This window comes from Peromyscus leucopus, chromosome 4 (genome assembly GCF_004664715.2).
Source record: "Peromyscus leucopus breed LL Stock chromosome 4, UCI_PerLeu_2.1, whole genome shotgun sequence".
In the NCBI taxonomy this organism is placed as follows: Eukaryota; Metazoa; Chordata; class Mammalia; order Rodentia; family Cricetidae; genus Peromyscus; species Peromyscus leucopus.
In genome coordinates, this window is record NC_051066.1 from 98030446 (window position 1) to 98044941 (window position 14496).

Consider the following 14496-nt stretch of genomic DNA (forward strand, 5'->3'; position numbering starts at 1 on the left):
TTTTTTTTTTTTTTTTTTTTTTTTTTTTTTTTTTTTTTCGAGACAGGGTTTCTCTGTGTAGCTTTGCGCCTTTCTGGAGCTCACTTGTACCCAGCTGCCTCGAACTCACAGAGATCCGCCTGGCTCTGCCTCCCGAGTGCTGGGATTAAAGGCGTGCGCCACCAACGCCCGGCTAGTCTGTGTACTTTTACTTACATGTTTTCTAAATTTAGTTTACTATGTGAAGTGTTGAATTAGTTACTGCTTCATTGATGTGACCAAATATAGCTGGCAAGAAGCAATTTAGGAAGGTCTTATTTTGGCTTGTGTTTTAAGGCTACAGTTCTTCCTAGCAGGGAATGTGGCAGTGAGACCATGGTAATTGTGGTGGATGAGCTGCTGATTACTTTGTGTCTGCTGTCAGAAAGCAGAGGAGTGAATGTTCTGTGCACTAGCTTCCTCCTCTGCTCATGGGACAGTGCTGCCCATGCTTAAACCTCTGTGGAAAGAAACACCCTGAGACACACAGAGAGGTGTCTGTCTTCTTGGTGATCCTATTAGATTAGTGCAAAAGTAATTTGCAATCTTTGTGTTATATGCTGGAATACTTAAATAAATGAGGTTGTCCTACGCTTCATTTTAAGGCACATTTCTTGTGTTATGTTTTTGACCTATTGTTTAATGTATGCTTTTTTGTTTATTTTTAGGTAGGGTCTCACTATTTAGCTCTGGCTGGCCTGGAACTTGACATGTAGACCAGGGTGGCCTCAAATTTACAAGTGTTGGCATCAAAGTTGTGAGCCACTGTGCCTGGCCCGTGATATTTATTTATACTATGGAAATGACACAAAACAAGCAAATTCAAGCCATTTTATGTGTTTGTTTGTTTATTTTTGTTGTTGTTTGTCTGTTTAATTTCTTTGAGACAGGTTTTTTTCCTGTAGCCCCCACTGTCCTGGACCTCACTCTGTAGACCAAGCTGGTCTTGAACTCACAGAGATCTGCCTGCCTCTTCTTCCCAAGTGCTGGGATTAAAGGCGTGCGCCAACACCACCTGGCTCAAGCCGTTTTCTTATTTGAGTTCAAAATGTGTTGTAAAGCATGGCACAGCTTACAATATCAATAGTAAATTTGGCTTAGGAATTGCTAATAAACATACAATGCAGTCCCGAAGCCTGGATTTTTATAGAGCAGTGGTTCTCAACCTTCCTAACACTGCTGCCTTTCAATATAGTTCCTTGTGTTGTGGTGACCTCCAACCATAAAATTATTACATTTCTACTTCATAACTAATTTTGCTGCTGTTATGAATTGCAATGTGAATATCTGATATGCAACCCCTGTGAAAGAGTCATTCGACCCCCAAAGGGGTTGCATCCCACAAGTTGAGAACTGCTGCACTATTGGAATAAACAGATTTACTTCAAGAGATAAGAGATAGAAAAAAACAAAGAAACCAAACCTATTTCTTATAGGCAAAAACGTATTGATTGTTCTTATTGGGATTAATTAAGATTAACATTAATTAAGATGTGTTTGAATCCAGTTACAACAGTTTACAATTGAGTGGCATAACAGTTCCTTTGCACCAATCTAATAATCCAGTGGGGTAGACAAACAAGACCAGTCATCACAAGACCGCTTTTATTTTGTACTATAGGGATTGAACCCAAGGTTTTGCACATTCTACGAAAGCACTGAATAGCTGAGCACATCCCAAGCCAATTAAAATTTAAATTTAGTAATGTTTGATATATATGAAACAGAATGTTGAAATTTTCTTAAAATTTGATTTATAGCTATTATTTCATCAAACATGTTCCGCCTCTGACAGAAGAACAACTAAATAGGAAACCCGCTCTTCCTTTGAAAACGAGAAGCACACCAGAGTTCTCCCTGGTCTTAGATCTGGTGAGTGTGTTATCTTTACAGGTACAAAGAATAAGGGTTAAAGTAACAGTCCAAAGTGCCAGAAAGAATATAAGCGACTAAACAGTCGTCATATTTACTATAAATATATTTAAATATTTTTGAAATGTTTTTATTTAAGTATAGTCTAAAGCTAGAGACTCTACAGATCCTAGCATTAACACTAGTTTGGTTGGAATCTGGTATATTTTGAAAATCAATTAGATTTTTACTTTTGCATTTAAATGAGATTTTTTCCTCCGCATTCTTGAAATCCTGTGATTTGCTTGATGGGTTTTATTGTTTGTTTGTTTGTTTGTTTGTTTGTTTTTGAGGAGTTCGGAATTAACCCAGGGTCTTACATATGCAAGGCAGGTGCTATACATTGTATTATATTCTTTGCCTAACTAAATTCTATCTGTTTTCTATCTCTGGTGCACAGAGGTACATGTGTAAGTATTTTGTCTGCATGCATCTCTGTGCACCAGTAAATGCCTGGTGCCCCAGGAGGCCAGAAGAGGGTATTGGATCCCCTGGAACTGGAGCTATTGATGGTTGTAACTGAACCCAGATATTCTGCAGGACCAGTAAGGTTTTAGTCACTGAGTATCTCTCCAGTGCCAATTTCTTATTTGATCCCATTAGAATGATGCCTAGAATTTAGATTTCCTCTTATTTTTATAATTTTGTTTTCCTGAAGGACCAAATAGAATTTATCTTCAGTAAGTTAACTATTAGGACGTATTCTTTTCTACTCCTTCCCCCTTAAGACCAGATCTCTTGTAGCTAGGCTGGCCTCAAACTCCACCTATAGCTGATGATCTTGAACTTCTGAACCTGCTACTTCCTCCTCCTCCTCCTCCCAAGTCCTGGAATCTAAGGTCTGTGATGTGCCACTCTACCTGGTATGTTGGATGTCAGGGAGTAAACCCAGGGCACTTTGCATGCTAAAACTCACCAGCTGAGCTGGATCCTTATCCTATTTTTATTTTTCAATTTATTCAGCTACCAATCAACCTTTTAAAATTACTTAATTACCAATAAAATAGATTATTTAATTACCAATCGACCCCTTTTTCTCAATGCGATTTAAAAATTTCTAATTTGCATACCTGGTATGAGATATGTAACTTTATATGCTTTGTGGCCTGAAGTATAGAAGAGGCTGAGACACAAGAGTAGCTTGTGAGCGTTTGGGGCCAGTCTGGGCAATATAGCAACACTTTCTTATGAAAAAAACTGAATGTTTTTATTACCTTTTGGATACCAGAAGAACTTTGAATTGAGTATCTCATCTTTTGCCAACCCATTTCAGCGTGTGTGTATATATGTATGTATGTATGTATGTATGTATATACATATATAAAAACATTTACTGTTTGCTTACAGTTTTATGTTCTTATCAAAAGGTACATCTAATGCATTATGCTGGAAAGCATTTTTTTTTGTTTTTTGTTTTTCGAGACAGGGTTTCTCTGTGTAGCGTTGCGCCTTTCCTGGAACTCTCTTGGTAGCCCAGGCTGGCCTCAAACTCACAGATCCGCCTGCCTCTGCCTCCAAAGTGCTGGGATTAAAGGCGTGCGCCACCGCCGCCCGGCTGAAAGCATTTTATGTTTAGCAGGTTACATAATTAGAAATGTGATTTAATTCTCAGAAAACTCTGTAGACTAGGCTGGCCTGCAATTCAGAGATCCACTGCCTCTGCCTCCAGAGTTACTGGGATTAAAGGCCTGTGCCACCACCACCTAGCACATTTTTAAATTACTACATAATATTTGTTTTCATACTTTATAGTCATAAGCCTTTACAAGTCACAGAGATAAAAGAAATCAGGATCCTAAAGTATTTTTAGAGGCTAACTACAAAGAAAAAGAAAAAAAATTAAAACTGATCATGATGAGATCAGGAGTTGATATGCAAGATGGAGGAAGAAATTAAAGACATTTGCTACTTTTGGGATTTAGGATTTAGTATAGTAATAATGAAAGTTTGGCCATATTTTTTGATTCCAACATGAAGGCTACATATAGAGGGAAAGGTAAGTAGCTGAGTATGAATAATTTATTGAAGTAGGTGAAGAATTAATATAATTTGACAGCATAGAAAATGCTTTAAGATACCAAGAGACTTTGGAAATGCTGGTTTGTGCGATCTCACTCTTGCCTCCCTCTCTCCCTCTCCCTCTCCCTCTCTCTTTCTCTCTCTCCCTCCCCCCTCTCTCCCCTCCTTCCTTCCTCCGTATATATTTCCATATATATATATGGAGAGATGTGATACACATGCACACATGTTTATACACATTTTGTCATTGTTATAAGGTAACTGTAACTCGTGCTGGCTTTGAACCCTTATTCCTCCTTTAGCCTTACAAGTACTGAAATTAAAGTAGTTTGCTACCATACCTGACTTTCATTCTCTCTAGGGGTTTGATATTTTGAAACAATAGCTTGCTGTATATCACAGGTTAGCCTAACATTTGCTTTATAGACAAGGTTGGTCTCAAACCTTGAATTTATTGCAGTCCTCTTACCTCAGCCTTCCAAGTGCTTGAGAGTACATGTCACCATACCTGACTTATTTTGTTTAAATAGGTTATCAGGGAGCCAAGTGTCTTGGCACTTATCCCAGCAATTGAAGGCTAATTCCAGCAGATTGTGAGTTTATGGCTAACCATGTAGTAAAAAAAAAAAAAAAAAAAAAAAAAAAGGTGGGGAATATAGCCCAGTGGTAGTAGGGAGATTGCTTAGCATGTGCAAGGCCCTGGATTTGACCCCTGCCCCTGCCCCGTGCTCCAAATATGCATCGCACACATATCCACATACACATTTGTTTAATTAGAGACTTTAGCAGCTATTATAAGATATGAATATTCATGTTTAATTTTGTTTGTTTTTTGAGACAGGATTTCTTTGTGTAGCCCTGACAGTCCTGGAACTTGATAGACCAAGCAGGGCTCGAACTCACAGAGATGCACCAACACTGCCTGGCAATTTTAGTTGATCTTCACTAAGCTCGTTGAAAAATTTGAGAGTAGTTACTGGCAGTCCATTTTATTTCTGAGATAGCCTAAGCTATTCTTGGACTAGCCTAAGCTATCCTTGGACTCATTATATAGCCAAGGATGGCCTTGAATTTCTGATTTTCTGCTTCCATGTCCCAAGTGTTGAGGATAATAGGCATATGTCAGTCACCATATCTGATTATGTGGTGCTAGAGGATTTGTGCATGGTCGGAAAACTCTTCCAACTAACCTGTGTTCCTGGTCCTTTTTGTTTGTTTGTTTGGTTGGTTGGTTTTTGTTTTTGTTTTTGTTTTTGTTTTCAAGACAGGGTTTCTCTGTGTAGTTTTGGTGCCTCTCCTGGATCTCACTCTGTAGCCCAGGCTGGCCTCAAACTCACAGAGATCTGCTTGGCTCTGCCTTCTGAGTGCTGGGATTAAAGGCATGCGCCACCACCGCCTGGCAATTTCTGGTCTTTTTTAACATTCAGGATTTGAGAAATGGATTGACTTACTTTTTTTTTTTTTTTTTTTTTTGAGTAGCTCTCTTATTTTTCTTATTTTCAGTCAGAAATCAGGATTTGATATTCAAGATGATAAGTTTTTGTTGGCTGTTTAGTCAAGGTAGATGAAATATACTTAGGTACCATAAAGATCTAATCCTAAATTAAGATTCTTTTTTTTTTCTAATGAAAAGTTTGAAGATGAGTTAAATGAGAAAACACAAATAATTAGATTCAAAACTTGGATGAGCTAATTTCAAAGAAATGTAGTTAGTATAAGCAGATGGTGGTGGCACATGGATCTAATGTCAGCACTCAAGAGGCGACACAAGAGGACTGGATCATGAATTTGAAGACAGCCTAGACTATATAGTGAGACTCTTTAAAAAACTAAATGATAATTTTTTATAGATGTTAGATTACAAAAGGAATAACAAATGTTCTTTGACAAAAAGTTGAATTGCAGAACTCTGAGCAGTGGTTTTCAAACTTTAGTATGCTGCAGAGGTACCTGAGAAGTTTATCACAGCTAGTGAATTTATGAGTCATCAGGAACAGAGCTATAGTTCCCTAGGATGCTGATGCTGTTTATGCTCTAAAATTACACCTGAGAACGCTGACTCTGGAAAAAATCCTGTCCTAACATGCTGGGTCCCATACAACATGTAGATTCCACATAAGACTGTCTTTTGACATTTCTTTTAATGTTCTGTTTTCTCTGTGTTTGTTTTAAGGATGAAACACTAGTGCACTGTAGTCTGAACGAGCTGGAAGATGCAGCACTTACTTTTCCAGTCCTTTTCCAAGATGTCATTTATCAGGTAATTAAGACATTTGAAAACTAATTTTTAAACTATTAGGTAACATTCTGAGCCTAGGAAAAAACATTGTCATGTTCAGTGTGTCTTTCTGTAGATTTATTAATAGTTTTTATCAATATTTTAATGGTGTATTAACACAAAGTAGCATCATGTTAGAGAGTCACACAAACAACATTCATTTGTAACCAAGAAATACTAACTTTGCTGACTTGTGATCTCTACTAGTTTCACACTCTTTGCCAGCAGGTGGAGGCAAGGGACACTGACACAGATCTCCAAGGAGAACTTGCCAGGTTAATGCCTGGCAGTTTGTCTTTATTTCCCCATAAATCCAATTAATACAAAGAAAGTTCATTCCTTGTTGGTCGTTTTTACTTACTACAGTAATGTTATCTGTAAAATTACAGTTTAATATATCTAATTTATATTAATCACAAAATTCAAGAATTTTCCCCATAAATCTAATTAATACAAAGAAAGTTCATTCCTTGTTGGTCATTTTTACTTACTACAGTAATGTTATCTATAAAATTACAGGTCAGTGTACCTGATTTGTATTAATCACAGAATTTAAGGACTCCTGTAGCTATTGCTTTGTATAAAGAACTTAGGTACAAGCATTTCTCTCATCTTTGTTGATGGACAGGTTATAGTGCAAAGTAGAAATATTGTTAAGATTTTACTGTGGATTATCTGTTGGCCATGTTTTTGTTAAAATTTCCCATCACAGGATTAGCTTAATTAGTAAATGAATATACTTTGAAAACTGCAAAGCCCTTTTGTGTGTTCCCATTTGTATTAGTGTGACCTTTATATACACCAGCTGCTGAATGATTGGAAAAGGTCAAAAAGTTTTTGTCAAGAGGAAGCCAAGCCACCTCAGGGATTTATGAAGTTGTAGCATTTGCTTTGTGTGTAATGACCAGGTCCTTGGTTTGTATGTGCTCTTGGTGGACAGGTGCAGAGTGCTTAAGGTCTTTTGGTAGATTTCAGTTGTCTGGCAGGAACCATAAGATTTCAGAGTTAAGTAGAAGTTTTGGGCTACTTTGCCAAACACTTTTATGTAGTCATGAGTCATGAGAATTTATTTTACTAATGATTTTCAGTCTATTTAATATAGATGGGTATTTTAATATCTGAATAGTATATTGGTCTCCTTTTAAAGTGATCTGATATTAGTCTTAATATAGTATTAGAGGAAGAGGGAAACATGCATAAAATAATGGATTTAAGAATTTTTCTATTTTGAATTATTACTTGGTTTAAGGTTTTTTTGTTTTTTGTTTTGTTTGTTTTTTTCCTCATGTTTAGTCCACTTAAGGGACGAGAGTCTTAAAGGCCAACATAAGTAATGTGGCAATACTTAGTGTTCTGTTTCAGTTCAGCAGCCTTGTTTGTTCTTTGTGGTTTGGTTTTTAGTTACTTATTTTGAATGACTTTGACAACTGGTTTTAGGCCTTTGGATTTCAAAAGTAAAACTTACTTGAGAATTCTTAAGTTTCCTGATTTGAAATTATCTGTTATGAATGACTTCTGGGTTTGTTTGTATGTTTGTTTTGTGTGTGTGTAGTTTTTTTGTTTTTGTTTTTTGAGTAGTGAAATAAATAAATGTGGGAAGTAGATTCATTTGGCTCCTTTCTGTATGGGTATATATTGAAATTTTTTTTATTGCTTCCACCATTTCTGCTTTTCTTTTTAGGACTTATTATTTCCTGTAGATCTGGGTAATTGACTGTGTTTGAATAAAAGGCTTATAACAGCACAAATTAAGTGATGCTTAGAAAAGCTATACAACATATTATACCTACTTTTATAGAATTCTAAAAACTTTTTCCACTATATTTTGAGTTACACTTTCTGAAACTGAATAAAAAGTGACCCAGTCATCTAAATAGCACTGAACAGGAAGTTTGAGTTTTAGAAGCTATAGAAATGATTGCATTTTTAGTATTATGATTTATTTACTTTATGAAGGACATATATAATTCCCCTCTAAATTTTTTGAGATATCCGTAGTTAATATTGGGTACATTCCCTTGGATTTCTAGTTTTAACGTAGCTTTTTAAAAATGGAGAAGTCTTTGGTTTAGGGCTCCCCCCAGTTTTTTTCAGACCAGCAAGCTCCCTTTAAACAGGGAATGATGTCTTTTAAACTTTCAGTGGTGTTGTCTCCATCTACTGGCAAAGAAGAATATACACAAGGGTCTGGGATGAGCTAAGAGATTTTGGAGAAACCACATTATTAGGTAAGATGTAACTTGCATATCTAACAACTGTAATGTAACATGGCCCACTTAAAGGTGGAAACCCATAAAATACTGTATGTACTCTTTTAAAATAACTTATTGAGGTGAAATTTACATAGCACATCCATGACACTTGCCTATATGCTCTTAAATATATCTGTTTCATAGCCCCCCCTCGTGTGTGTGTGTGTGTGTGTGTGTGTGTGTGTGTGTGTGTGTGTGTGTGTATGTATGTGTGTAAAAATCAGCTTCTGCTCTAAATAAAGGCGAGATAAAGTATCCTGAATTTATTTTTGGTTTGTGTTCAGTTTGTTAGTTCATCTTTATCTAATTTCAATTCTATTTTTTATATTTTTCATTTCAAAACAGTTTCAAGTATAAATTCTGTTAAATATCATTAAAAATATCAAAGCCGGGAGGTAGTAGCGCACTCCTTTAATCCCAGCACTTGGGAGGCCAAGGCAGGCAGATCTCTGTTTGTTCGAGGCCAGCCTGGTCTACAAAGCAGGTTCCAGGACAGCCAGGGCTACACAAAGAAACCCTGTCTTGAAGAACAAAACAAAAAACAAAAAAATTATCTAAGTCAGGAGTTTTCGATTTTATAGCTCTTGCTGCAACAAACCATCCATGAAAAAGAGTTGGGCAGAAGTGGTGGCATATACCTGTAATTCAGCACTTTGTAATCCCAGGACAGGGGAGGCTCTGGAAGGAGGAAGATCATTGGTTTGAGACCAGCCTGGGCTATATATATTACAAATTCCTGGCTAGAGTGGGCTATATAGTAAGACCCTGTCTCAAAAAATAGACAAAAAATATGGTTGTCTTGCAGTAAAAGTTAATATTTTAAAAAGTAAGTGGTAGGTTGTATTTGGCTAACAGATCTTAATTTGCTAACATAATAATTTTGGGAGGATATACTATAAATTTATACACTTAAAATCCTAGTAGAAGTAAGTAAATGTTCATCAGAATTTGTGCTTTTATATAGAGAATTTAGATTCATAGTGACCTGGTAATGGGCTTTTTTAAGGTTGAGGGAAGTTTCAGGTAGTAACTATGATTATACTTAGATTGCCATACTTCATGACTTATACTCTTCTTATTTTGGTAAATGGGAATAAGTTCAGATAATACCAGCCTTAGAATTTTGAGGCAGATAAATCATTCAAGTCTAAATTTAATATTCCATTTCTTAGAGGGATAAACAAAAGCTCCATCTCAAATTAAAGCTGACATGTTCCTCCTGATGCTAGATGAAGTGGACAGACTGGGTTGTGTATATGGAAATATGAAAAGAGCTGACTTGACAGTGAGGTATTAGACTCACAGGAGGTACAGAGTATTTGAATTGCTGCACTTTTTAATACACATTTTTCCTAGAAATTGTCGCATAATGATTAAAAAGATTTATTCATAAAATGGTACAAATGCATTTCATTTGGAAAAAGAGGTGCATGATCACTCCCAATGCACGTTTAAACTTGTAGTTAGTTTAATATTGACACATTGTCAGCAAATCCATCTCATGGTGTTACTCAGTTAAGAGGTCTCCACTGTATTTAGTTTCTGTTCCTGCAGATCCACCAATTCAAGACTCTAGGTCATCTCACTCCCTCTTCCATCCAGAAGATGACTGCTATCCACAAGCAGAACTGAATCAAAAGACATTTTTCACTTAGCTCTTGAGCTGAAACACCTCCTCAATGACCTTCCTCTGTCTCCATCAAGAACTGGAGCTCAGATTTTTGAAGATGTAATAGAGCTACTCAGCCCAAATGTGGCTGATTGAAGACAAAGAAGATACCTCATATGTCTCACCACAGTGCACCAAACGCAACTGTGTTGTCCATCTCCTCATTCTGTACAGTAAGGCAGGGGCATCTGATTTTTTGACTGTATTCACCATTAAGACTTTAGCCAGTCAGTGGCTTTCTGAGGATCAGTAAAATCAACAAACTTTGGGTCAGCTGTCCAGAAATCAGACTATGGTAAGCACTCAAGGAGCTAGGATGCTGTAGGGAGCTACTTGTAAAGGATGCTTTCTTTTATTGGTCGAGGTTGCTTTTATGGAGAAAGTTGTGGGGAAGAGGCCAGTAGAGAGCCTGGATAGCAAAGCTCAGCCTCTTCCTACTTTGTTTTCTTGAATCATATAGTTCAGGGTATTTTTCATACCACAAAAGGAGAATTAGAAGTGTCATGGCTTCCAGCTCTTCCTAGAAAAACCAGCTTTATTTTGCTTCATGAAGAAGAAAAATATTTAAGTGAAGAATTCTATTGTAAAAATACCTGATTACATTTTCTCTTTTGCAAATTCTGACTTTATAATTAAAGAGGCATTTTGTTGCTTAGTTTTATAAACTTATTTTTGTTGTATATAAATATGTATGTTTGTACATAATTATGCCTTGTATATAGTATTTGGGGTTATGAATATTTAGTACTGATGTCACTTTTAGCTAGGAGAAAACAGTATTTGGATAGTAACTTACTTGTAGAAAGTGTTAAAAATAACACTTTAGAATAATTTTAAAGTAATTTTCCCATCCTTCTTAGTAAGTAATCATGGACACTATGTTTTCATTGTAATTATTACTTTCTAGATTCAAAAATGATATAAGTTAAACTTATACTTTTCTCCTTATCAAAAATTAGAAAATATATTTTACGGGGAATTCTTAAAGTATCTCAAATAGGAATAATTTATTTAAAAAAGCAGATTATACAGCCTGACAGGTGATGCATGCCTGTCATCACAGCTCATAAGGCTGAAGCAGAGAGAGAGTGAGTTTGAGGCTTGCTTGGGCTATGTATTGCTGGGGAAGAATAGATGGACTCTACACCAGAAAGTTCCTGAAAATATTTTAAACATAGAAGAGATGAGAGTTGATTACAACGTGCACTAAACTGGAGGGTTCATTATCTTTAGAATGATTGTTGAGAGTGATTTTATTTAACTCTATTTTTGAGATAGGGTCTCACTGTGTAGCCCAGGCTGGCCTAGAACTCACAATCCTTCACCTTCCTGATTGTTTGCTAGAATGATTTATTATTGCTGTTTTTATTGTTTTTATTATTGTTACTACTACTACCACTGGAGGCAAAGTCTCACTATGAGGCCCTGACTGGCCTAGAACTCGCTCTGTTGACCAGGTGGCCTTAATAGCACAGAGATCTGCCTGCCTCTGCCTCCTGAATGCTGGGATCAAAGGCATGGGCTACCATTCTGGTGTATGCTAGAGTGGTTTTTAAAGGCAATATTTTGTTATTTAAATGGCTACTTTCTTTTTTGCTCTCAAAGTAATTGCAGTTTCTTTTAATATATGTCATTAACAGTTTTATGTATGTACTTATTTACCTAAATTTATGTACAAATAAATGGCCATTTTTCTCATCATAAATATGCTTCATTGACAACTTAAAAATAATGTACATGAATACATTAAATTTCAGTTTATCCTGTTTGGACTCTAAACCCCTTTTCAGATTGAATTCTCTTTAATAGGGAAAATTCTGGTTCTGATGTTTTAGTCCTTCTCTGTTCATCCCCCAGTTGACTCTGCTACAGATACCATTTCTACCTCATATTGCAGCTAGGTGAAACAAATGATTAAATAACCTAATAGGTTATGAAGTTGAGGCCTCCATGGCTCCTACTTGAGCAGCCTTTCTATCCTTGGAGAAGATGTGACCGTTGTTCTGTGTTTTGGTACTAATGCTAAGAAGATGTTAGTGGAGTCAGTAATATTTTTCTTTTAAGAGACTAGGTGGTAGCTGTAAGGCTTTCTCTTTAGAATAGTGGTTGCTCAGTTCTACCCTGTAAGATAATACTGGTGACTGGTTACTTTTAAATAAAGAGGTAGGTAATAGTTAACAGTTTTTGTCACATTAAATGCAGTAATCATGATACCAAATGCTTTACCTGTATTATTTAACCTTTATAACATTGGAAATTGCCTCTTTGTATGCCAGTGTATCTATTAATTGGAAGACTCCCCCCTCCCCCCGCAGTAATTTAGCATTTAATTCTTCAAAAACTCCAGCATCGTATTTTCTGCTTTCAGCTCCCCAAGGGCTAAGATCACTCGTATTGACATGACGTGCATCACTGCACTTGCCTCTATGTATTAAATAAGTAGTGCTCACAGATTATCTTTTTGTTTAGAGAAAATCTAGTGTGCTTTCTCTTTCTGATGTATATTTGTGTATTGGTGTGGTTTTTTGTTTTTGTTTTTGTTTTTAAATACAGTTCCATTATGTGGCTCAGACTGGTGTTAAACTCAATGAAATCTGCTTCAGCCTCTGGGGTAGTGGGGTCAAAGGCATTTATCTCTAATGAGTTCTACCTACTATGTGTTTCTTTTGGTGCTAGCCAAAGAACCCAGGGCCCTGTCTAAGCCAAGCACACATGTAAACCTTGAACTATACTTCTACCCCAAAACTTACTTTTTAAAAAAAATTATAGTAATAGTATATCAATAAGTTCAAAGTTTGTCTTTTAAAAAAGTAGTGATTTTTTTTTTTTTTTTTTTTTTTTTTTTTTTTTGGTTTTTTGAGACAGGGTTTCTCTGTGTAGCTTTGGAGCCTGTCCTGGAACTCACTCTATAGCCCAGGCTGGCCTCGAACTCACAGAGATCCACTTGCCTCTGCCTCCCGAGTGCTGGGATTAAAGGCGTACCACCACCGCCCGGCTGAAGTTTTTTTTTTTTAAGACAGAATTTTTCTGAGTAAACCTGACTGTCCTGAAACTTTCACTCTGTAGACCAGGCTGGCCTCAAACTCAGAGAGATCCGCCTATTTCTGCCTTCCAAGTGCTGGGATTAATGGTGTGTGCCACCATCGCCCAGCAAAAAAAGAAGAAAAAAAAGTTTTTAATGTTAATCTGGGCTTGTAAATCATGCAAAATATTTCTCCTAAAAATGTTGACTAGTAATTTTCTCTTACTCTCTGACAAGTTGAAATTGCTGTAGGTAGGATTTTGCTTGTTTCTTGGTTTGATTGTTAAAATAACAGGTGAAGTTTTGATAAACTAATAGAAATAAGTTAAATTTTAATTTAACCAGACTTAACTGTTCAGTGTTTATAATCAATTTATAAGTAGTTTTCTATGTAATTGACTTTTAGTAAGTGTGGTCTATTGTGTTTTGTTAGTACCATAAACATACAGTTAAGAGTTTTCATTGACATACTGCCAAAGAGGATGCAGAAAATAAGATATTATTCGTTGTCAGGTAGTAGTATTGTATTGTTAATGTAGTGTACTGGTTTCTTACTATATATTTTTCTATATAAATTTAAATTTTAGTAAAACCAGTTCTTAATAGATTCTAAGAATCTATTTTTTGTTGTTATTGTTCTTGTTTTTTTTCTTTTTGTTTTTCTGAAACAGGGTATCACTATGTAGCTCTTGGAGCTCACTAAGTAGACCAGGCTAGGCTCACAGGGACCCCTGGGATTAAAGGAGTGCCACTCTGCCTGCTTTGTTCTTGGTGTCCTTTTGTTTGTTGTCTCCTCCCCCTGAGACAGGGTTTCTTCGTGTACCCTGGCTGTCCTTCTGGAACTAGCTCTGTAGACCAGGCTAGCCTTGAACTCAGAGAGGTCTGCCTGCCTCTGCCTCCCTAGTGCTGGGATTAAAGGTATATACCACTGCTGCCCAACAGATTATAATATTTTTAATTTTTAAAAATTTGGCAAAATGTACTTATTCACATATCTCCACTTTTGAGTGATTGTTAGTCTTGCAGATAATAATCATTTATTGCTATAATTAGGCATTATTTTTAAACTTACATAATTTTCAAAATATATTTGGTTTATTTAAAACAAATTTAACCCAAATGGCATTGCTATAAGTTTGGAAGAACATATGTTAAAACTAGAGTGAAATCAGTCTTTTGGTCTTTGAGAGTTTACACAGTTAAGAGTTAAATTTGGTTGGGCATGGTTGCACACACCTGTAATGTCAGTATTGGGAAGGCTGGGGCAGGGAGGGATCACCTTAGTACCTAAGTCATCCTGGCTACATAGTAAGTTCCAGAGTACTCT

The 14496-nt window shown here is 36.3% G+C and overlaps 1 protein-coding gene across 4 annotated transcripts in view; it reads left to right on the top strand.

Annotated features, from left to right (window-relative positions):
- Ctdspl2 (CTD small phosphatase like 2) overlaps window positions 1-14496 on the top strand; it is a 54177-nt gene that overhangs the window by 25573 nt on the left and 14108 nt on the right. For all 4 annotated transcript variants that reach the window (XM_037205172.1, XM_028878729.2, XM_028878728.2 and 1 more), the window contains exons 7-8: window positions 1779-1890; window positions 6122-6208. In XM_037205172.1, coding sequence (XP_037061067.1) covers window positions 1779-1890; window positions 6122-6208 — 199 coding nt within the window. The remainder of the gene's footprint in view (window positions 1-1778; window positions 1891-6121; window positions 6209-14496) is intronic.